We start from the raw sequence: 22,511 nt of genomic DNA, 5'->3' as shown, positions 1-22,511 counted from the left end.
TTCTAAAATCCGCATCTACTTTTTAAAACAGACAGCGCCGCACATAATCCAGCCCTTCTCTGCACAGAATCTTTTTTGACAGCAGCCTCACCACCACATAACGAAGAATCCTCTTCAAACAAACCAAAACTTATCCAGCAAACACTTGATCCGCTACCATAAGAACAGGTGTGGACATTGAAACAAAACACTCCTTAAACAAGAGCTGTACCGCCTACCAGCACCAAAAACCCGAAGAGTCCTCACTAACACAGACATTACGCAAGAAAGAAAAGTTGTAACACCTCAACACCGAAATCCCAATTCCCTTCAAGCACCTGAAACACCAAATTTCATCTACATTGTGAACAAAATCCACCCGGGGCCTTTATGCTCTCCTTTGCCAATTGCAACCTTCTTGCCATTACGTACTCATCTTCACCGGACTCCATGAGACCATCCTAAAACCAATAGAAAGCAAACAACCCCATCCAATACCCAACGGCATTAGAAACAACATAGAAACCATCACCGGATTTCATCTAGAAGAAATCATCAATCGGCCACAAAACCACCATAGAACAGGAGCCATCAAACAATTACCACCATGCATAACAACACTAGAAACAACATAGAAGTCAACCTCAAATTTCACTCAACAGAAACCACCATGGAACAAAGGGCATTAAACGCCAAAAACAACATAACTCTTAACCCCAATTTTCACCTGACAGTAACCATCAACCTGTTTCCAAACCATCATAGAACAAAATCCATTACCACCTTTTTCACTAATTTTTTGGATTTAAATTTGATGGTGGGCTCAAATAAATCCACCACACTCAACACCTTGTCACTCTTCAATGATATTCTGCCTTCTTCACCATTTGAATCCGACACTTCCGCCACCATAGCACCTCAAACTACAATCATCCCTTTCTTAACTTGGGACGGTAAAGCGTCAAGTGGCCTTTCCATTACTTGGGTGCCCATGACAGAACGGGCTTCCCATTATTTTTGCGCTCGTTTCACAATGAGGCCCACCATTATCAGGACCCTTTCACTTCCCCTTCAAACCTATTTAAATTGGAATGGGCCCCTGAGCCTGTTAGGCTTCTTGGGCTCCTATTAACATAACACTTTGGTCTGTATCAACAGCTCAATCCCGAGATCCTCCTAAGAAAGGCCCAGTCCACTGACTTCTTAACCCAACCCAACAGCACCTGTTTCTCCTTCCTTCCTGGTCTTAGCCTGGTCATCTTCTACGTCGATGAGCTCCTGTAACTCTTTACCGTTCACCACAGTGATCAATACAATCCCACCTCCCTTTGCAATGGACTCGTTACTTCCATTTGACTTGTTTTCCCATTCCAGTGAACTAGAAGCCGAGGGGAATTCAATCGAACTTCAGGAAATATTTCATGAACAAAAAACACATCATATGTTCTATTACCAACATATAATTGCACCTTCTCAGCAATTTTGTCCTTCAGGTGGAAATGTGGAAGAAGAATTCAATTTCATGGAATTCTTTGATAGGAGGTTATGTAAGACAAGGGCTCGGAAGAAGAGCATTGGAGGAATTTGACAGAATGATGAACAGTGGCTTCAGGCCTAATCAGGTTACATTTGTTAACATTTTATATGTATGTAGCGATAGTGGATTGGTTGAAGAAGGTGAAAGGCACTTCAACTCCATGGACCAGAAATATAAAATACTAGCAGGGTTGGAGCATTATGCTTGTATAGTGGAGATCTATGGGAAAGCAGGTCAGCTGGATAAAGCAGAGAAATTGATAAAGGGTATGCCATTTGGGCCTGATGTAATTGCTTGGGAGGCATTTAGTAGAGCCTTTTGTTTGCACTCAGGTTTGGAACTTTGTGAATTTGCCACAGAAGGTATTTCAAAATTGAAAATGAATTATCCGGCAGCTTTTTCAGCAGTAATAAGACCCATACTGAAACACGGACGTGGAGTAGTCTTAACTGAATTGAGGCCCTTGAAGCAGATGAAAGAAAAAGGGAAACACTTCCAAACAGATGGCTCATAGTCGGGTTGAATCCCTGTGGAAGTGAAATGAACCAATATGGCTGTACACCACTTAGTACAATAGGCTTCTTAGATGCAAACCCTTCGCCTGAGTGCCTGACTAGTATATTCTTTTGGACTCGACATCGGGATTTGTATAGATGATGTTTTGATTTGTGAGAAATTGGTATCCAGATTGTGATTACCACGATCAAATGGATCTAGGTTTCTTTGGGGGCGACAAGTGAGAAAAATAAAATAGAACAACAGTTTTTGATTTTTTGTTCTCTAATTTTAGCAAAGACCCCTGACAGATATGAAACATTAAGAATGTTTTGACATTGGCTCATCATGTACGGTTGAAGATTCGAGGTGAATTCTTAGGTGGTTTTTATATCAAAGCATCAAGCATGTTTTGATATCAGCTCATTATAATCAAGGAACCTTCATAAGCAGTGCTCCATTAAAATAAACCTGAGACTTTTCCGCCTCAAGTGCTGCACTCATAACAGCTAGCTTAAGGTCAGGTCGATACTTCAACACTTCTTTCAGAAGCACAAACAGCACATCTGTAGCCAAAGTCCGTTCATGGGCCTTGTCAAAAATAATCGTTTTATATCTTTCTAAAAGAGGATCACTCATTCCTTCCCTTACAAGTTACAAGCATACCATTCGTTAGATACCTGCCAAAACAACCCAAAAAAAAACAAAAAAAAAAGAACTTTCCCACTCATGTAGAAGCAATTGAGCGAGTGATAATGCCAGCAATGACACTAAACAAGAGAAGCATGATGCTACCAATAGAAAGCATACTTTAAAACAGTAATTATAGTACTGCAGTCTTCAAAAATATGCTATAACAAACCTTCTGTCCAATAGTTACATCTATCTCTTGCAGCTCAACACGAAACAGACATTGCAGCCACTCTTCCAGGCTGAGTGCAAGCAATTATCATCTTTCAGCATTTATCTGGAGTTTCTAGAACAACAGCTTCCGAGATAAATTGAGGAATTTGTGAAACAGAAATATCCTTGGTCAATTCCACAAAGTTAACCATACATCCTCTAGCATCACCAAAAACAAGTGAATAGTTTTTTTCATCATGAATGGGAACCGAATGAGAAAGATTGACCTTTTCAACTGCTTAATTGTTAAATGCGGAGGTTTTCCCACAAATTGAAACCCTTTTGCCATGTTCAATGAGGAACCTATAATCCAAGCTAAGAAATGGACACAAAACAACTCATGTTCATAGTAAAAAAAAGAGAGTGAATTTTTGCTCCCCTGAAACAACCCTGAGTGGTTTTACCAGCACCAGCTCATCGACCAAAATTAGTGTCTGATTAGATTTCAAAGCTTGCAAAAATTCAAGCTTCTGCTGCCAAACAGGCAGAGTCTTCCTATTCTCAAATATCGTGTAATACCTCTGCGAGTAAGGCCTGCCATTCCACTTATTGATCACATAGTCTCCATTCAGAGTGGCTTCGACTCCGTTGTACACTTGACACTGCCATCGATCCCTTCTCCAACCAGCAGAGACTTTAAAAACTGCCCTTCGAGGCAAAAATCTTCATCAGAAACAGCTCTTGCTGGCATTGCTTGCAGATGAGGCGCCCATATCTAGGCACCCTTCGAATCAGAACTTGCCATTTTAACATCTTCACAGCTACTCGTCAAGTGACCAAACTTTTCACAACCAAAACAAGAATCCCACAGCTTTTCATGCTTCAACTCTGCCCACACTCTCTCCTCATCCAATCGCGGGCACCCAGTAGTTAACGGATTCAGAGCATCAACTGAAACTCTTACCCTCAAAAAACCTCTCCTAACAATTCCGTCTTAACAAAGAGGATCTTTAGCTTCTAACAAATCTCCTATCTCTCTACCAATCTTCTCAGCATTCTGTTCAGTAAGCAATTTTAAAGGAATGTTATGAACCTGGACCCAAAACGGGATTCTAAATGAATCAATCTCGTTGAGTTCTTTATCAAGTCGCCATTTTTCAGAAATAAGGGAAAAAACCAATAGAGACAAGGGCATTCCTCGAGGGCCCTCGTCATTACCTTCTCATTAACAAACAAAATTCCATAAAGATCACTCTTAATTCCTTTATGACAGGTGCTTCATTCATAGACCACAAGCCTTTAGGGATTTGCCGGAGAGACTATTGTTTACCATTTTGAATCTGGTTGCTGGTTGATACAAGCATCTCCCTCAAAATCAATGGCCGAATCCTCCATTTTCCGATAAGAGAGGATGTAAAGATTAAAGGTTGCTTGGAAAAACTTGGGACTTGGTGAAAGTAAAATAGAACAGGCGGCGAACGAAAAGAGTCGCGTATGATGCAAGTTTCCTCACCTTTCTCCTGCCAAAAAACATTTTTCTTTTAAATTTCCATTAATTGGCCCATTGTGTATCCTAAGACCGAACCCCAGCCCCAATTGGTTTCGGGCTTTAGGCAGTCGAAACCAAGTCGAGCCCAGCCTATTAGAAAATGTAGAGACAATCAAAAGTTTCACACCCTAAAGATAATGTTCTTCCTAATCTTGCAAGGTTAAAGAAGCAATGCATCAAACAGAAGACCGAAGAATGAATCGGATTAAAAAACTGGAGATAGATCCAGAATCATTCAGCGAAGATTAAGTCCCAGAGATAAAAGCAGGAGAGTTCAATTTATTATAGGGAATGAGACCAAGCACTGGTTAACCGAGATTTACTAGGTCCAAAATCGTTCTCTTTTTTCAATTTGGATCATCTCAATTGTTCAACAACTAAATGATAAAAATCGGAACTAAACAAATTTGGATTGATAGTACAATACTAAAGATAGGGACGAACGTCCTACGCTTATAATGATACAAGAAATTTTGCTATCTTCCAATTTGTCAACCAACATATGTAATAACGCAATAGCACCATAGAAAAATTGCAGTCAAAACAACTCGTATGGATGTAAGCTTCATCTTCTGTTCCTACTCTCCTCTCTATCCTTCTCCTTTTTCTTGTAAAGCTTTTCAAGAACACGCTTGGCCTCACACTGTGGGAAGTTTTCAAGATCATAATAATGCGGTGCTATATCAACTAACCTGTATTCATCACAGAAGCATGTATATTTATCAACTAACGATTAATCAAAGAAAAGTTTTTTAGACCTATTTCAGGGTTTCTAAATTCCCTTAAGTCATAGCTGTTTCTCCTTGGATCATGAGCTACCAGGAAGAAACAATCACACAACCACAAGTGACAACTATAGGGATGGAGAGACTAACCATTCACCACGAATGTCTGTCACAGTACGAATAAAATTCCGGCTTGTCAGGACATACTCATTGTAGATGACCCACTCTGGCTTGTGATCCAGGCAATTTGATGGATGCAAGTGCACCACCTGCAAAATAAATAGTGCAACAAGCCTCGTTACACCCCTCCCGTGCATCTCCAAAATGGGGAAAAACTTTGCCAAGAAAGAAAGCATGTTAAGAAAACTGAAAAGATAACATCATACTGACTTGGTTGTCTTTAACTGTCAAGTAGTGCCCAGTGCGCTCCAGATGAGCTACCTGCATAAAATACCCAGCAAGCATAGCCTTTCTAATGTTGATGTAGTAGTCACGGCTGTTGAAATCGGTGCTGCAGAGCTTGAGGTTAAACCTGGCCATTATGCGCACCAGCTGTTGTCTAACATTATCAGCAGCCTTCAGTGCTCTATGGTTGACAAAATTCTCATAGCACCAAGATGAATCCTCGTCTGCAGTTTTTTCACAGATTGTAAGACTCTTTGATCAATTGCTGCTAGTAAATAAATTTCGGTCATCTTTAGGGAAAAGGATCTAAGTACTTACTGTTTTGTTTGTAAGCATGGTACACATTCAAAAGCGTAAGATGATCCCCATCAATGTGCCCAAACCTAGCTTTTGCTTCATCTGCAGCTTTTTGTGCCTCCCTAGGCCGGACAAAGCAATTGGGTACTAAAGAAAGAATTTAGTTATCACAGAAGAGGCCCACGGTAGGTCAGCAGAGGCATACAGGCGAGACGACACCATTTGCTTCATGAGAGAATACTGAGAAACTGCAACTATCTGCATCAGCACTTACTTAGAAATCCTATGGTGCATGCCAACGGGGGGCATGGAACCCAGACAAGACAGTTGCTGATGACAACCTAAGACACATTACAACTTTAACTGTATCAATGCATACAAGTGTATGCATGTAAACAGTTAACATTCAGTGTTGTGCACAAGCCTGTGTGCAAACTATTCAAGTAGGGACAATATCAAGAATGATAAGAGCCCCATGACAACTACTTCCTAAGACCTGACTCAACACAAACACAGAAAAGCATGCTAGAAAAAAAAAAAAAATACCTGAAAGCATGGCAGCAACTGAAAGAATCTCATTTGAACAGTTGAATTCGGAACTAACTACGAGCATCTTTGACATTTGAGGATCCAAGGGGAATTCACTCATGATCTCTCCCAACTTTGTTAAGTTCCCATCATCATCCAATGCTCCCAAGTAATTCAACACTTCCAATGCCCGCATCAATGTCTCTGGCGCAGGTGGGTCCATAAAATCAAAATGCACCAGATCATCAATTCCCAGTTTCTTCAAAGTGAGAACTGAATTTGCAAGGTTTGATCTTAATATTTCAGGATAGGTCTGTGGCTGCAGATCATTATTGAAACTCTTCTCAGTGTATAGCCTGAAACATTTTCCAGGTTGAGTTCTTCCAGCACGACCAGATCTTTGGTGTGCACTTGCCTTCGATATTGGAGACACCAACAAGGACTCAACGCGCACTCGTGGGTTATAAACCTTTTGTTTAGCAAACCCTGGGTCAATAACATAAACAATCCCATCTATAGTCAAGGAAGTTTCAGCAATGTTTGTTGACACCACAATCTTCCTTCCAGGAGGACCATCCTCCTTCACAGGAGGTGGAGCAGGTTCAAAAATCTTCTGTTGCATTGCTGGTGGAAGAGTTGAATATAAAGGCACTACTTTAACAGGTCCCACTTGATCCCCCATGTTTCCAGCTTCTTTAGTTATTTTGCGACATGCATCTTCTATCTCCTCCTCTCCAGTCAGGAAAACAAGGATGTCACCAGCAGGTTCACACATGTGTATCTGCACAACAGTCCGAATAGCAGCCTCCAAGTAATCCCTTTCAGGTTCCTGAGTGTAGAATATCTCCACAGGGTGAAGCCTACCAGGAACCTTCATAAGTGGTGCACCATTAAAATAACCCTGAAACTTTTCTGCCTCAAGTGTTGCACTCATAACAACTAGCTTAAGATCAGGTCGATTCTTCAACACTTCTTTCAGAAGCCCAAATAGCACATCTGTCGCCAAAGTTCTTTCATGGGCTTCATCAAGAATAATAACTTTATATCTTTCTAAAAGAGGATCAGTCATCGCTTCCCTTAAAAGCATACCATCTGTTAGATACCTGCCAAGCAAAAAGAAAAAAAGAACCTTAACATCGCTAATTCATATCCATGTAGACACCAGACAATACCCAATATGACAACAAGAAAGATAAGCTTACTTTAAAACAGTTCTTGCACCACTGCAATCTTCAAAACGAATACTATAACCAACCTCCTCTCCAATAGTTACATCCATTTCTTCAGCAACACGCCGCGAAACAGACATAGCAGCCACTCTTCGTGGCTGTGTACACGCAATCATCATTTTCCTCCGCTTATCCGGAGTTTCTATATCCACAGCGTCCAATACAAACTGAGGTATCTGTACAACAAAAAAACCCTAGAAATGTAACTCCCTAATTCTTTCCTCAAATAGAAATCCGTAATAATTGTTCGTAGTAAATCAGAATGAATTGTAGAAATTTACGGCTGAAAAAGTTGGGATTTAAATTTTTGGTTTCGCTGACCTGAGTGGTTTTACCGCTACCGGTTTCACCGACTAAGATAAGCGTTTGATTGGCTTTCAACACTTGCAAAAACTCCTCTTTCTGTTGCCAAACAGGGAGCGTTTTCCTCTTCTCCAAAATCTCGTAATACCTTTGCGAATAAGGCCTTCCATTCCACTTGTTGATCGAGCTGTTGACGTTCATCGCCGCTAACCCTCCGCCGTTCGATTTCGATATCTTAGCCGATGTCTCATCCACCACATCGAACAAGCTCACCTTTCTCTTCCTCTCCGTACCCATCCAAAACCCTAAAACTTTTAGAAAAGGAAATTTGATTGGGTCGGTTGAGAAAAATTCCAATTTTAAAAAAAAAATGAAAACCCTAGAAGTTGAACTCAGGGTTGGGGAAAAGAGAGGGAGGCTAGGGTAATATGGGTTGGGTTATTTATCATTTCAGTTATAATAGTATGGCACTAGTTGAAAAGGGGGAGGGAGAAGAACTTTCCAGATTTACTGATCGGTCCCTACTATTGGATTTATTTACTTGGGGACCTTGCTTAATAAACCGACGACCTCAAAAGTTTTAGCGGTCCATATTTAATCATGTTTAATTTTTATTTTATTGTTTTAACACTCCTTTTAAGGCGAGGACCCTCAGGCCGAGGCGGCTGCAAAGCTGCTTTAGGCCCATTTACTTGGATCATAAAGAAATGGACTCTCGAATACATTTCCCCAAGTGTTCAGCCAGAGTCTCCCTACTTGAGCCTTCTAAGATTTGGGTTAGCCCAAGAACAAGCACCCAATCGTCTCTGACATCTTTTACCTTCTTCGGGTCCATTTTTCCTTTTTGGGTTCATTATGTAATGGTTGATTGTCCATTCAGCATCTCAGTGAAGGCTTTTGCCCACTATTACTCTCATCTTCACCTTTACATTTTTAACTTACAATTTTAATAATTTCTTTTACTAAGAGTATAAGATTAACTTGTGAGCTTAAAGAAATTTTTGGAATTTATTTGTAATAATATTTTATTAATCACATTTATAACTTATCAAAATTAAAGAAATGTGATTTGTTAATTGCTGAAATTCTACTCTCTTTTCACTTTGTTGTCATCACACTTACAAGCTATAATTTATTTATTTATTATTATTTCTATGATATACACTATGTGTGAGTTTGATCTACTTTTATATTAAAAGTATCTCAATGACATAATTGGTTGTTTGTTGCACTAGATGAAATAATTTTCTCATAACTTAGTTATTAATTTGATAGCAAACTGTAATATCAACAAAAAGAAAAACAAATTATTATATAATCTATCTATTTGAATAGTTATTTATATCATTTTTCTAAAATTTTGATTGATATAAGAGAAAAATGAGGTAATATTGCTAATGAAGCGATTAAGAATAAGTTTTGCATTATGGATGAATTGCAAAAAAATATTTAATTATTTGAAAGTTATATTATATTTTAGTGTATTTTCCTTTACATTTAAATTTTTTCAATGTTATATTAGCAGAAAAATATGAGAAATGATATGCTTACATCGATATAAAAGTAATTTAATTTTACAGCCTTTCATACATTTTTCCACGTGGTTAATCCATCTCGTGGATTTCATGCTCTATTCACATATATTATGCATAATAAATTTCAAATTAATTAAAAATATCTAACTATTTGTTTAATACAATAAAATTTCCATCTTCAAATATATATTGAAACAATACAACAAATTTATCTAAGACAGAACATTTTTAAAATATGCTATTAAAAATATTTTTAATAAGACTTTGTTTATGCTTTTTAAAATATTTTTGAAAATCTATTTTCACTAAATAAATTTTTAGATACATTATGAATAAAATGTAACTATAGAAATTGTATACACTAGCAAAAGCTGTACTTTTTTATATTGAATTTATATTTTTAAAAATAATATTTTCGACTGATATAATAAGAATACTGGATTTATATTAAACTTTAAGTATATTACAAGTATGAGTAGGTTGTTAAATTTAACGATAAGCTTGTCAAAATATGAATTGCACGAGAAGTTGTAAAAGATAATATATTATATATTTTTATTGACCTAATGACACAAAATTGAAACAAATTAATTCCTGGCTTGGCCGCTGCATTTGCTTGGTATCTTAAAACTAATGATTTTAAATGTAATTGTTTTTTGAAAAAAAAAAAAACGTAATTGTTCTTTCTTATGTTCCTAGAATGAGTTTCATTTTCAAATGAAAATGATTTTATTCATTGGATAGCAATAGCACAATACATTTCGGCGACAAAACATAGACATAAATATGTAAACTCAAAAATCAAAATGAGAAAACAAAAAGTCTAAATGAGATACCTTAAATTTGAAACTATTTGCATTCCCTTTTGTTCAAAATGGAATCTTTCAAAAAAAATTCACAACAAATTAAAATTTTCAAAAATTTAAATGAAGAGGAATTATGAAAATAGGAATTCTTAAAAGCTTATACCAAAATCAAAAATGACGGCTGCATTTAATTTGGAACATGAAATATATTTATACTTCATTAAGATATCATCCGCCTGCATACAATATAATACAATATTAGTAGAAAAGGATGTATATTTGTAGATGAATCGTATTTGATTAAATATCGAAAACATATCGTACGATACATGAAATATATCTTACGATACAAAGGTATATCGGTATAGTCAATACAATTCTTATAAAATTAATTTTAATTAATTATTACAAATTTTATTTTTTATTAATTTTTTGAGTTGAAACATGAAAAATTATGTTTTATAAGTTTCAATCTTTAGATTTTAAACAAAAAAAATACTAAAAAATTGAATTCTCTTGTAATTTTAACATGATAAATTTTTTTAATTTTGAATTAATATTAATATAAAATATATTTTTATTTAAAAGTCTATATTATTAAAAAACATGTTAAAATTTTAAATTAAAAAATAATTATCTTTTTAATTTACGTCTTATAATCTTCAATTCTATTAAAAAGCCACTGAGCCCTGAAACACAAAGCCCCGTCCCTTCCCCCTCCTCTTCAATCAGAGCAGTGTCCCTGTTTTTAATGCACACGTCGTGTGCAAGCATGACAATAATCCCCGTCGTATTTGACCAACCGCTATCCTGTTTATATTCCTCATCAGCGTTTGCTGATATCCAGCCATTAAACACTTGTTTTATCATCCATGAAACAACAGAAGTTTTGAATCAGCTCTGATTGGGCAACTAAGCATAATTAACTTAATGGTAGGATATTTAGAAATGAGTACGTAGCAGTTATTGAAAGGGTCCAGTTCACACTTAACAATCGTAGTCCCTATCTCTTGATGGGGTCGTACAATAACCAGTTATTGCTAGCAATAATAGTATTGTGGAAATTAACGAATTAGGATGAATTTGTCAAAGCTGAATCGTCTACAAAGGCGGCTAAGACAAAACAAAATCTGAAAACACACTGCCTAGCACTCAACATGCACGTAGGTGCATGTGTGAGTTTTATTTTTTATTATAAATATTAATAATAATGATAATCTGATTTATAAATGAAAAATGCTAATTGCATCCAATGACTAAGATTAAAAATATTTTTATTATAGATAGTAATAAGATTATTTCACATTGTAAATAAAGACAATCATGAGTTTGATCTAGTATATTTTACATCAATTTTTTTAATATATAATTAATTAATTTATTTTGTTCACTGATTTGTTGTATTAGATATTATTTGCAGATTGTTATGTGAAAGTGCAAATATAATCTCATTTTCTTAAAAAAAAAATCGGTAACTAATTAAGTGATTCAATTCAATGCACAAAATAAAAAATATACACTAGTTTATTTAGTATGAACCTTTCAAAACTTCTAGGACTATGCCCTATCCCAAAACGAAAGCTTGTAGAGCTACTCAGCGATAGCTATTATCGAGCAATCGTCCTGCGCAACAGTGAGCGATGTCAGTCCAATAATATTTTCAATGTTTCTGAAAAATCTGCTTTTGGTCTTGATTTTTGTAACGACATAAACGTTACGCCTATGACCAAGTTTTCAAGACCGTGGCCATGGGTAGTTGAAACGCTTGATTGCTGTGCAATAATATCGAAAAACGTGTGATTCAATTTGTACGTCTGTCGTTCAAATTTAGTTGGTCTTCAATGACAAGATTGGGGCCTTTTGGCCTGTCACGTACGCTTGCCAATCACTAGCGGAGCCGAAGGGGGTCTAGCTGTATTCTCACACCGTAGCTTCCTTTTGTTTTGCATTTTTTCACCACAGATGAGGAGGAGAGATGAAAGAAAAATAGATATGTTTGAGACTTGAGAGAGAAAGAAAGCAGCAGGTGAAGGGAGAGATAGGAAAGAGAATGCAAATCTCCTACCTCAGTCTGGTGCATGCAGCATGCCCTATTTCCTGTCTTGACCCCAAAATTATTTCATATGTCAAAATTATTCAAATTTCCCAAAGCTTAATCTCCGATTATTTTCAAAATAATAATAATATGATTATGAATACATAAAGTGTGGGCAAACTACATTTATAAAAGAGAAAAGTAAAAAAAATAAATAAATAACTATCATTCATTTCGTGTGTGTTCCCACACAAAAGAGACGAGTATTTACTCATTTTTCTTACTACGGGTCTTTTGAGAGGCATGCATAAATGCTTATATGTATATACATTGATCTCTACTGCAAGATACGAACGAAGAAGAATTGAGTAATTAAATTGTACTAATCAAGTATACCATATGTTACAACTTACAACTTAATTAATTTCAACTCAAAGGCAAGTCAATTAATTAGGTTTGGCTAATTATTCCTTCGTTGCCAGCCATGATTAGGTACTTGTCTCTTCTCGTAAGCTTGGTGCACTCAAAACCCAGAGCCTTACCAATCTCATTCTGAACCTGATTAGCCACTTTAAACCTTGATCTTTGACCATCATGACAAGTGTACCAGCCAGATACACCATCAAGTATCCGGACAGTGTAGATTGGTCGTGGGTTCATGAGAAAGAAAAGTGGGTCCAGACATTTCAGGCCACTGGCTGTTGTCCCATAGAACAAACTCACATTGCTGTCCATCGCAACAGGGACTATATCGTCGCTCATCTCTGAAAATAAAGGGCTGAACCTTAAGAGATAGGGCTCCCTACACGTAGTCCCTTCCGGGCATACGACTAGGTCCCCTAAATTTAGCATCTTTTCCATCATTTTACCATCTTGATCACGATCCCTTGCTAATCGAACGGTTTTGATTGGAGCTAACAGCTCTGATATCCTGCTTAAGCTGTAAGTAACAACAGTGAGGTCTTTCTGTAATGCAAAAGAAAGGTAGACGGGATCCAGCAGTGTTCTATGATTGCAAACATAAAGGCGGCCTTTTGGGTTATGTTTCTTCGAGTTCGGAAGTGAAAGAGGATGCAGGGAGCTTTCCGGGGTTGAAAGAAACAGGTGCAACCCGCTGTAGGCTAATAGGGGGATGGAAATCTTGTACGGAAGCATTAAGCCGACAACAGCTCTGAGTATGGAAAGAGCCAAGCCGAAGGGGAACCACACGAACATGGTCAGGGAGGCCACCAGAGTTGGCCTGAGAGCTAGTCTCCCGTCATGGAAAATGAGTGGTTTGGAATACTCCTGTCTTGGGACGTGTCGCCAGTTTCTTTTGTCTGCTTTTCTCACCTGGTATATTTCCTGTTGCAACAAAGTGAAATAAATTAGCAACCGGCAAACGGTAACAGTCAGAAATTGAGAGAGATCCGAACAAAGGTTTCTTCATGATTGGCGAACATGCATATTTTTAACTAATTTGTATACTCTTCAAATTATTTGCGAGTCATATTTGAGACGTTAAAAATTAAACCTGAATCTTCCTAGTGTTGTGGGCACACATATCGAAACTAGTCTAAATAAGTAATGTGTTGCACATCTTTTTTTGGGTTTTCACCCACCTAAAAGATTGGTATGTTCGTTTTAATTTTTAAAGCTATGCAAAGCGATTTTCCAAGGAAATGAAGAAGTTGGCAACTTACCTTGCAATGAGAAAAAAAATGATAGTCAAGAGATTTCTCGAGGCCACTGATGCCAATAACATCAAAGCCCATACTTTCGCTTCCTATTATCTCGTCCAAAGCAGCCTTACTTCTCTTCTTCTCTTCCATGACTCCCAAAAAGTACCCACAGAACTCCTTCAGCTCTCTTCCAACTACAAAATCAATTTCCAGGTAATCCTTCAAGAAACTCTCGATCATCACTTGAGGAATTTTACTGACAGCCACCTTTTTCCCGCCTTTCTTCAACATCTCAAATGGTTCCAAGCCAACATCCTCCAAGAAGAACTTCGGCAGAACAGCACTTCCAACTCTGAAGCTCTTTTTCTTTATCCCAAAGAAGCAAACCAGGACCATTATCTTCAACCCCATCTCTTCGCTAACTAAGCATAGAATTGGGTATAAAACAAAAAGAATAAAAGCCCTCAAGAGCCCTCCAGCTTCAAAGGCTACAAGCATGAAGTAAGGAAACAATGATGAGGATTTCAACAAAGCCTCTTCTACACTGAAGACCAGAGTTTGGTTTGACAGGTTTGATCTATGAACAAAAGAAGGATACTTATGATATTTACCCTCGTTTGCATGGATATTGCTGACATTTCTGTGGAGAGATTTGTGATTCTTAGACTGTCTAAAGACAACTCGACAGAATAAGAAGAAAATGGTTTGGAAAAAGGAAAACTCCATAGAAAGTTTAGCCATACTTCAGTTTCAAAAAAAGTATCAGTAGAGTGAAATTAAGCTGTGCATAGTTTGAAGCAAGAACCGAGAGCTGCTTTTATATATTTGGGGGTACGACAAAGCCCTCAAAGTTGCCCCTAATTACACAAATTAAGCGTGTAAAAGTTTTGTCTGCTCAGGGCCAGCTCTGAACTTTCAAAGATGATTTGCCGCTAGTTCAATACGGTTTCTAATTTTGGCCCACAGCTAATGCCAAAAAACACGGTTATTGATAGAAAGTCCGAGTTGCAAATATTGAAAAAAAGGATCAACAGCGTTGAGAGGGTAAGCTAGTGAATACCTTCTCTCTTTTTCTTAGTACCAGCACTAAAAATAGTACGAGAAGTAAATGATGACCAACCGAGCAAGTCAATAACATTAACATTAGGAAAAATGTTTGAGTTCTTTAATTTTTGAGCAACTTGAACAATTTGTTGAGATCATGGTAGTCAATCAAGTTTTTATTAGACATATGTTTTAAAGACCAATTTTATTATTTATTTATTAAATAAATAAATTGTTACATCAATTATTAATTATATATATATTATATATTAGTGGATATTTTATTTATTTGTGACATATATAATATGATCATAAATTATTTAATAGCATTGTAGAAAAACTATATTAATAGTTGATGAACTATTAAGCGGGGAGTTATAGTTTTTCAATTCCTTATTTGCCAAAATTATTCTAGGTTAAATGTGACAAATTGTTTAAAGTCTATACTTGTTATACATAGGATACAATGTTTTAACTCTACCATTGGGTAGTTACCTTAAAGCAAACAAGTAGATGTAGTGTATGAGATACATACGTTGAACAGGATCTGATTAAAAAGCTTTATTACAATTTATTAATTGTCTTTAGACTTGAGAAATCAATATAATTTATTTAGTATATATATGACTTTAATGTTACTAATAGGTGATTTTGAATTTAAAGGCTATACCCTAGTATTTTGGGTTATATACATACTACATAAATTATATTGGATGCTCAATAAAAGATACAATATTCTCTATTGAGAAAGATATTCAAGCGATTTTCATAAATTTGTTGAACTCAAGAAATCCAGCCAATGTGTTCTCTAAAAGGTGTTTTAGAATTATATTATTTATATTAATATTATATATTAGTGTTTTTAAAAAAATATTTTTCAAAGTCCAATAAGAATGTAAATTATAAATTAATATTAAATGAGTTGGATGCGATAGTAGAAATTATTTATCCATAAAACCCATGAGAAATATAATATGGTAAAATGACTGATTAGAAAAAATTGTAATGAAAAGAACCTCATTGATATTTTTTTTTCTGCAGAGGTCAGTTGCAATGTGTTGATAGACATTATTACAATTAATGAGTAAATAAGGTATTCTAATTAATTTAAGAAACTAAATGATAATATTAGATTAAATGAAATTCTAAGTAAAATATGAGTCATGAGATGACATGAACTTAAACTCATAGCTATAGAGAGAGATTTGTAAGGAACCTATGCATATTATTCTTTTGAGTTTAATATATATGTCTTGTTGGACTATGATTAGGTCTAATGGATCTAAGTCCATTAGTATATTTATAAAAGCAATGACTACTACGTAGTTGGCCATAAAAAATTAATTAGTAACAGTTTTCCAAAAAAACAAAATAACCTTAAAAAAGAAAGAAAGCGTGAATCCTTTTGAAGGCGAGACACTTGAATCGCTTTTAAGGTATTCGAATCTTAATTTAAAAATCTTGATTTAAAATTTAATCCCTTTTGGAATTGAGATACTTGAACTACTTTTGAGATAGGTGTGTTTTGATTTATAATTTTCTTGTGACACGTTCTTGACTTTTATATTAGATGACAATTGTTGTTATTGAATTATAAATAAAATTTTGCATTTATTATAGACAAAGAAACTAACAATTTTCATATATCTTTCTTCATTAATTTTTGAGTTAATGACAACCAATAATACGATACCAATCATTTATTCTAAATATGAACATTTCCTGTATAAAGTTCACCACCGACTAAAGTTTATATAAATGAAGACTTTTTGTTCAATTTTATTTGAATTTTTTCCTCAATACAGAATCTATATTATGATAAAAAATTGTATTTACTTTCTGTTAATTATGTATCAAAGTATATATATTACTAATTTATATTAAATTTTATATACATATAATGATATAACTATATAAATTTTAGTTGTTAACTATTAAAAATTGTCATTAAATGTTGACATGATGATCTTAATAAGTGGTTTACCTGTTTCTTTCTTAGCTTTATCTAATAAGGATGAAGCTCCTACAAACGGATTATTGAAATGAAAGTACTGATGTCGTGGCAATTTACCATCGCTAAGCTTCTGAGATTGAAAGTCGCAAATAATACCTGTCTGTAACAATCATTATGCATCAGATGATATAGATTATTGTCCTTGTCAGGATTAGAGAAGCTGATTTCCATAGCTATCCGTTTGATATGCACCACATGATTAGACTTTCCTCACTAAAGCTGAAAAAGGAAAATGTTAAGAGCTACGCGAGGCAGATGAGCAACCAATCTCAATTTAGACTTAGAATCCTTAATAGAGTATATAGTCATATATACGAGTAGTTCACGATATTTTGCAAGAGATCTAGGTCTTCAGTTGGGTCTCAAAACTGAATTAACTCTCTAGATCACAAAACTCTGAAAGATAAAGAAAATCTATGGAAATTTGAACTCTTTCCGTATATAAATAATCTACTATTGAAAGTATCAGAAACAAAATTCGAGTAATTAATGACTTTGTTTGACCAGATCAACTTTTTTTTTTTCTTAAAAAGTATATGAATATCATTGATGAATGTCGTTTGAAAATGCCTTATGTTTAATATAAAGTTTTTTTTGAAAATTATGTATAATATAAAGTTAAATAGATTTGTTTCATTATTATGAATTGCAAAGATCTTTTCAAAAAAAATTATGTATTGCAAAGACACTTCATTCCTATAACATATATATGCTTTTAAAAAAAAATTACTAAAAGTTATGTGTACAAGAATCAATATGCAAAGGAGGAAAAGGATGTTGCTTACAAATTCAATTGATTGCAAGCTGAAACGTGGCCTATTAATTAATCTACGGGTTTTCCAATTCATCCCAATAAAAAAAAGGTAGAGAAATATTGGAAGACCGTCAAAAGCTATGGATAACATATTAGTTAAATAAAATAAAAACACTAATTTTCTTCTAAAATTTTCTTTTCCCCCTATCTCAAGGTCTTTAACTTTCAAGTCATATCTCATTAACATTAATAAATACGAACAGCTTTTAGTCAATGTTTGTTCACTTTTTGTTGTTGATTTTTTATATTTAGATAGTTATTATCTTAATTTTAAAGATGGATTAGACCAGTCACACAGCTGATATGACAATGTTAGTCTGAACTTGTTACCTCGGACTCTCATTGGCATGGAAAACGGCTTGACAAAAGAAAATACAAAATATAATCAACTGCTCGGGAAGCTTACGCAGTTGTCCGTGAAAGTAAGAAACAAAATAGAAAGGAGCCTGTCAAACACGACGACAGGGAAGCAAAAACTAAACAGAAAAACTTGTCCTAACAACATGAACCAAGCCTTCCTATTATGTCCAAGAAATCGATCCCCCAGAAGGTCTAGACATCAATGGAAAACAGGCGCAACCGTGGTGTCCTCTGAAAGCCGACATGAGGACCACAAGACCAGCATCCTCTGTCCTAAAAAGGCAAGGGAGCAGACCTTCATGGGAAAACACAGCTGAAACGATCCCTGTGAAAGGAAGCATGACACACCAAGAAGAGGCAGGATGAATAAAATAATAAACTCCAGCTGTACTTTTTTTATAATTTTAATTTTTTATGATATTTTTTATTATTATTTTTAGTTAAGAAAGAATTTGTGGATATTTTTTTCCTGTTAGTACTTACCACGAACTAAAAGCTGGAGCAAAACCGAGTGTAACCAACCGCGCGTGCATCCGTACGAACTCTTCTCTGCTGTTCTTCATTCAAGCTTTTTGTTTCTTCAAGCTTGATTCTATCTAGACTTATTCCTCAGTCTTGTTTATTACACATAATCTCCATATGTACTAAATAAAACGATTTAAAAATATTAATTACTGCCTTCTAAAAAAGAAAAAAAACTACCTATAATAGGTTACATAGTTATCCCTTCATGACCACTTGATAGTAAATTTTTAGGCCAAATTATCAATTAACTATGCTTTAGAATAGATATCAATTCGTTTTTTTTTGGAATAGGTTCTGTTTTAAATAGATTTTTTTTGGAAAGACAATTAATGATTTCATTGCTCGTAAATGTGTACAAAAACTACCCCTTTGTGGTAGTAGAGCAGGCGGCACATGCCAGGGAATAGAGCTCCCTGTCATGGCATGTTCTGCGTGAGAAAAAGAAATCGAAAAAAGAAAACTTATCAGGTTGCATTGGGGATCTACCTACTTATTCCTGAGAAGAGCAAAAAAATCCTCAGGGGCTTTTTAGCATCATCCCACTGCAACCCGATTCCACTTTTACATTACAGCTAAACATAAAAATATTGCCTCCTCTAATTGTTGACCATTCCAACTTCCTTGAAACACTGATTGCACCTCGTCGGCCCATTTAGAAAACTGTTCACAGCATTCTCTTCCTTATCACCCAGCAGTAACATACCAGAGGGGCACGCACAGCCAAAAGAGTTGACCATATCAATTTTCAACCTCTTTGCCTTTCCTAAGTCATCACAAGCATTAACAGCATCCAACAACACCTCGAAGTCGACTTAAGAGGCCAAAAGACTTTGACCGAAACATAGACAACCAGCAGTCAGCACCCCATCTCTGAAGTGAGGCAGAAGCCAAAAAAACCGAACCATTACCATCACCATTGTGCACATCCTGATCAGAATATAGATGCCGAGTCCAAAGAACCAAACAAACAGCAAAAACATCTGTAGCCATAGGTCTTGTCATCACTTTGCCTCCCCAAGCTTTCCATTGGAGCACACCCTCTGTCTTAAAAAGATATATATTTAAGATTGAAAGAGTATTAACTTTAGTTGAATTACTCAAATTAAGATTCTATGATCTCCGTATGTACTAAATAAATGGACTATCAAAATATTAAGTACCTATAATAGGTTACATAAATATTCCTTCATGATCATTTGCTAGTAAATTCTTTAGGCCAACCTATCAATTAACTATGCTTTTGAATAGATGTCAAATTGTTTTTCTTTTCTCTTTTTCTTTCCAAACTCATGTTGTGAAAATAAAAAGAAGGTGAAGAGTACCAAAAAATTCGTACCAACAATAGTGTGAAATGCTAGTTATGTGATTCTCTTAGTTTCTGGAAACCATTTTTTGAAGTGAAATTAAAAAGCAAATTTTTTTTTGGTCTTTTCCTATTTTATAAGGTATCATAACATAAATACGATGAATCTCAGAATCTCCCATCTATGTTTTTCTTTTTCCTTTTGAAAAAAAAAAAACAGATTTTCATGATCCAACCTAAATTGACTAATAAATTTACTATTAAACCTTTCATAAATATTGCGTATAAATTAATTTAAAAAGGAAACCAATCGTATAGTCAACTGTTCATGAACAATTAAACAAGTAGTTCAATAAGGCAATATTTTTGAAAACAAATGTTATTACTTAAATTATTGTTTTTAATTATCTTACAAAACACTCCTTACTATCAAAATAAACAATAACGTTTAGTCTAAGGTAACCTCTTTAAAGGCTGTTCAAGCCCAAGTAATTAAAGATCCAACCCCGATTATATCGACGAGGAACATTAGTCCACAACGAGAGGAAAGAAAGCCTACTTTATTTCAGCAAAATATTTCTATCTAGTAAGCCCTGTGCCCACTTTTCAGCCTACGTTGAGCAGAAAGAACAGGATATTAGCAAACATGCTATATTCAATTTGAACCCCAAAGCAGATGACAGATTATCCAATTCAGTTCGTGCAGTATTAATAGTGGTAGTGGAGGGAGCTAGTTAACTGCTAACTTTTATTGAGGGTTAAAGGATGAAGAAAAATAAAAATTAATAATTTTTAAAATTAATATGTTAAACTTAATCATTAATAATTAAAAAAATGATAATAAATAATAATTTTGTATAATACATAAATCAAAAGAAACAAAAAAAGAAGACTAATAATAGTTCTTTAAAAAAGTTTTGTTAGATGGTAATGTTTTTCTCAATATAAACAATTTAAAAAATTATCATTCATTTTGTTCCGAAATCTTATCTTTCTCAATATAAACGACTAAAAAATTAATGTAATCAAAATTTAATATTTTTATTTTATTATATTTAAATTTAAAACATTAAATATTAAATTATAATGTATAAAATATAAATAATTAAATACGATATACATAATTAATAATTTTCTCTTAAATGATCAGGATTGTTTAAAGATTAAATACTCAAGATAATTTTTTTAAATTAAATATAAAAGGTAAACCACAATAAAAAGATATACTTAAGATAATTTTTTCTAATATAATTAGGATTAATAAGAAAATGATAAATTGGTAAAATTTTAAGTAATAATCAATAATACAATGCTATAATTGATATTTGATAATTATATAATATTTTTTTTAATATTTAAAGATTAAAATCATTAAAAATAAAATTCACGTAATAAAAAAAAATTATGACAAGTGGATAAGTAAAGTTTCGTAGTTATAGACTTGAGAAGCAAAAGACAACAGTATTAAAATGTTTTGACTTCTTTTTTCTGAAAACATCTTTCATGAACCATGAGCATATGAACGAGATCAAATATCATGCTAATGAATGCAAGGACAAATCAAACCATGTAAGATACAGCTAACATGTACATATCAATTTATCAGAGATATGGTGATGGCTTCGTTGCTTCGGGTATAACTTTCCAGAATACTGCTGGGTCAGAGAAACAGCAAGCACTGGCGTTGCTAACTAAAGCCAGCTTCTTGGCCTTTTACAAGTGTAGAATAATTGGGTTCCAGGATACGCTTCATGCCAAAAGAACATACCAGCTTTTCAGAGAGTGTGAGATCTCCGGGACCGTGGATTTTATTTTTGGTGATGCAACAGCCGTGTTCCGGAGTTGCTACATATCCGCTCGGAAGCCACTAGCTGGGCAATCAAACACCGTGACAGCCCAAGGACGAGACGTTTCCGCAGGAAAAGGAGGCTTTGTGATCCACAACTGCATAATAAGTGCAACTTCAGAATTGATTGCATCTGAGTATACTGCAAGAACCTACTTGGGCAGGCCTTGGAGAGACTTTGCTAGAACTGTTGTTATGCAAAGTTACCTGGACAACAACATTGATCCTCAAGGTTGGCTGGAATTTGACAGCAGAAGCTCGTACCTGGAGTTGTACTATACAGAATACGGTAACAGTGGTCCAGGTTCAGCAACATATGACAGAGCGAAGTGGAAAGGATTCAGGCTCATCAACTCCGCAGAAGCTTATCAATTTACGGTCAGGGAATTTATCGATGGTGACATGTGGATTCCAGCAACAGGAGTACCGTATACTCCTGATTTCATAGACTGGTCTGGTTCTCTCAGGCGGAGATTCTCAAAGTGTAAGGTTTTTGCACTCGTTTTACGCATTCTGGCAACACTACCAATTTAGAATCAATCAAGCATTGTTGTTATATTCAGGATGTAGAACATTATACAGCAACTTATATATTATGTCTGTTAAAATCGATTCTTCCTTTCTTACTCAGAAGAACCCTTTCCCGCTCTCGTTCGTCTAGGAGGGCATAATCTGTTT

The 22,511-nt window shown here is 35.0% G+C and overlaps 3 protein-coding genes across 3 annotated transcripts; 1 reads left to right on the top strand and 2 right to left on the bottom strand.

The window, feature by feature from the left end:
• LOC18613736 (probable pre-mRNA-splicing factor ATP-dependent RNA helicase DEAH2) lies at positions 4,663-8,339 on the bottom strand. Its single transcript, XM_007051113.2, has 7 exons — positions 7,909-8,339; positions 7,561-7,763; positions 6,377-7,461; positions 5,852-5,977; positions 5,519-5,757; positions 5,279-5,397; positions 4,663-5,095 (listed from the first exon to the last, which is right to left on the bottom strand). The coding sequence occupies exons 1-7, from the start codon at positions 8,185-8,187 to the stop codon at positions 4,969-4,971; spliced, it is 2,178 nt and encodes a 725-aa protein (XP_007051175.2). The 5' UTR covers positions 8,188-8,339; the 3' UTR covers positions 4,663-4,968.
• Positions 12,477-14,685, bottom strand: LOC18613735 (probable glycerol-3-phosphate acyltransferase 3). Its single transcript, XM_007051112.2, has 2 exons — positions 13,949-14,685; positions 12,477-13,610 (listed from the first exon to the last, which is right to left on the bottom strand). The coding sequence occupies exons 1-2, from the start codon at positions 14,666-14,668 to the stop codon at positions 12,717-12,719; spliced, it is 1,614 nt and encodes a 537-aa protein (XP_007051174.2). The 5' UTR covers positions 14,669-14,685; the 3' UTR covers positions 12,477-12,716.
• Positions 21,573-22,367, top strand: LOC18613734 (pectinesterase/pectinesterase inhibitor PPE8B). Its single transcript, XM_018118265.1, has one exon. The coding sequence runs from the start codon at positions 21,573-21,575 to the stop codon at positions 22,365-22,367; it is 795 nt and encodes a 264-aa protein (XP_017973754.1).

This window comes from Theobroma cacao, chromosome 1 (genome assembly GCF_000208745.1).
Source record: "Theobroma cacao cultivar B97-61/B2 chromosome 1, Criollo_cocoa_genome_V2, whole genome shotgun sequence".
Lineage (NCBI taxonomy): Eukaryota > Viridiplantae > Streptophyta > Magnoliopsida > Malvales > Malvaceae > Theobroma > Theobroma cacao.
Note: the sequence above shows the minus strand (reverse complement) of the source record. Positions and strands in the feature narration are given on the sequence as shown.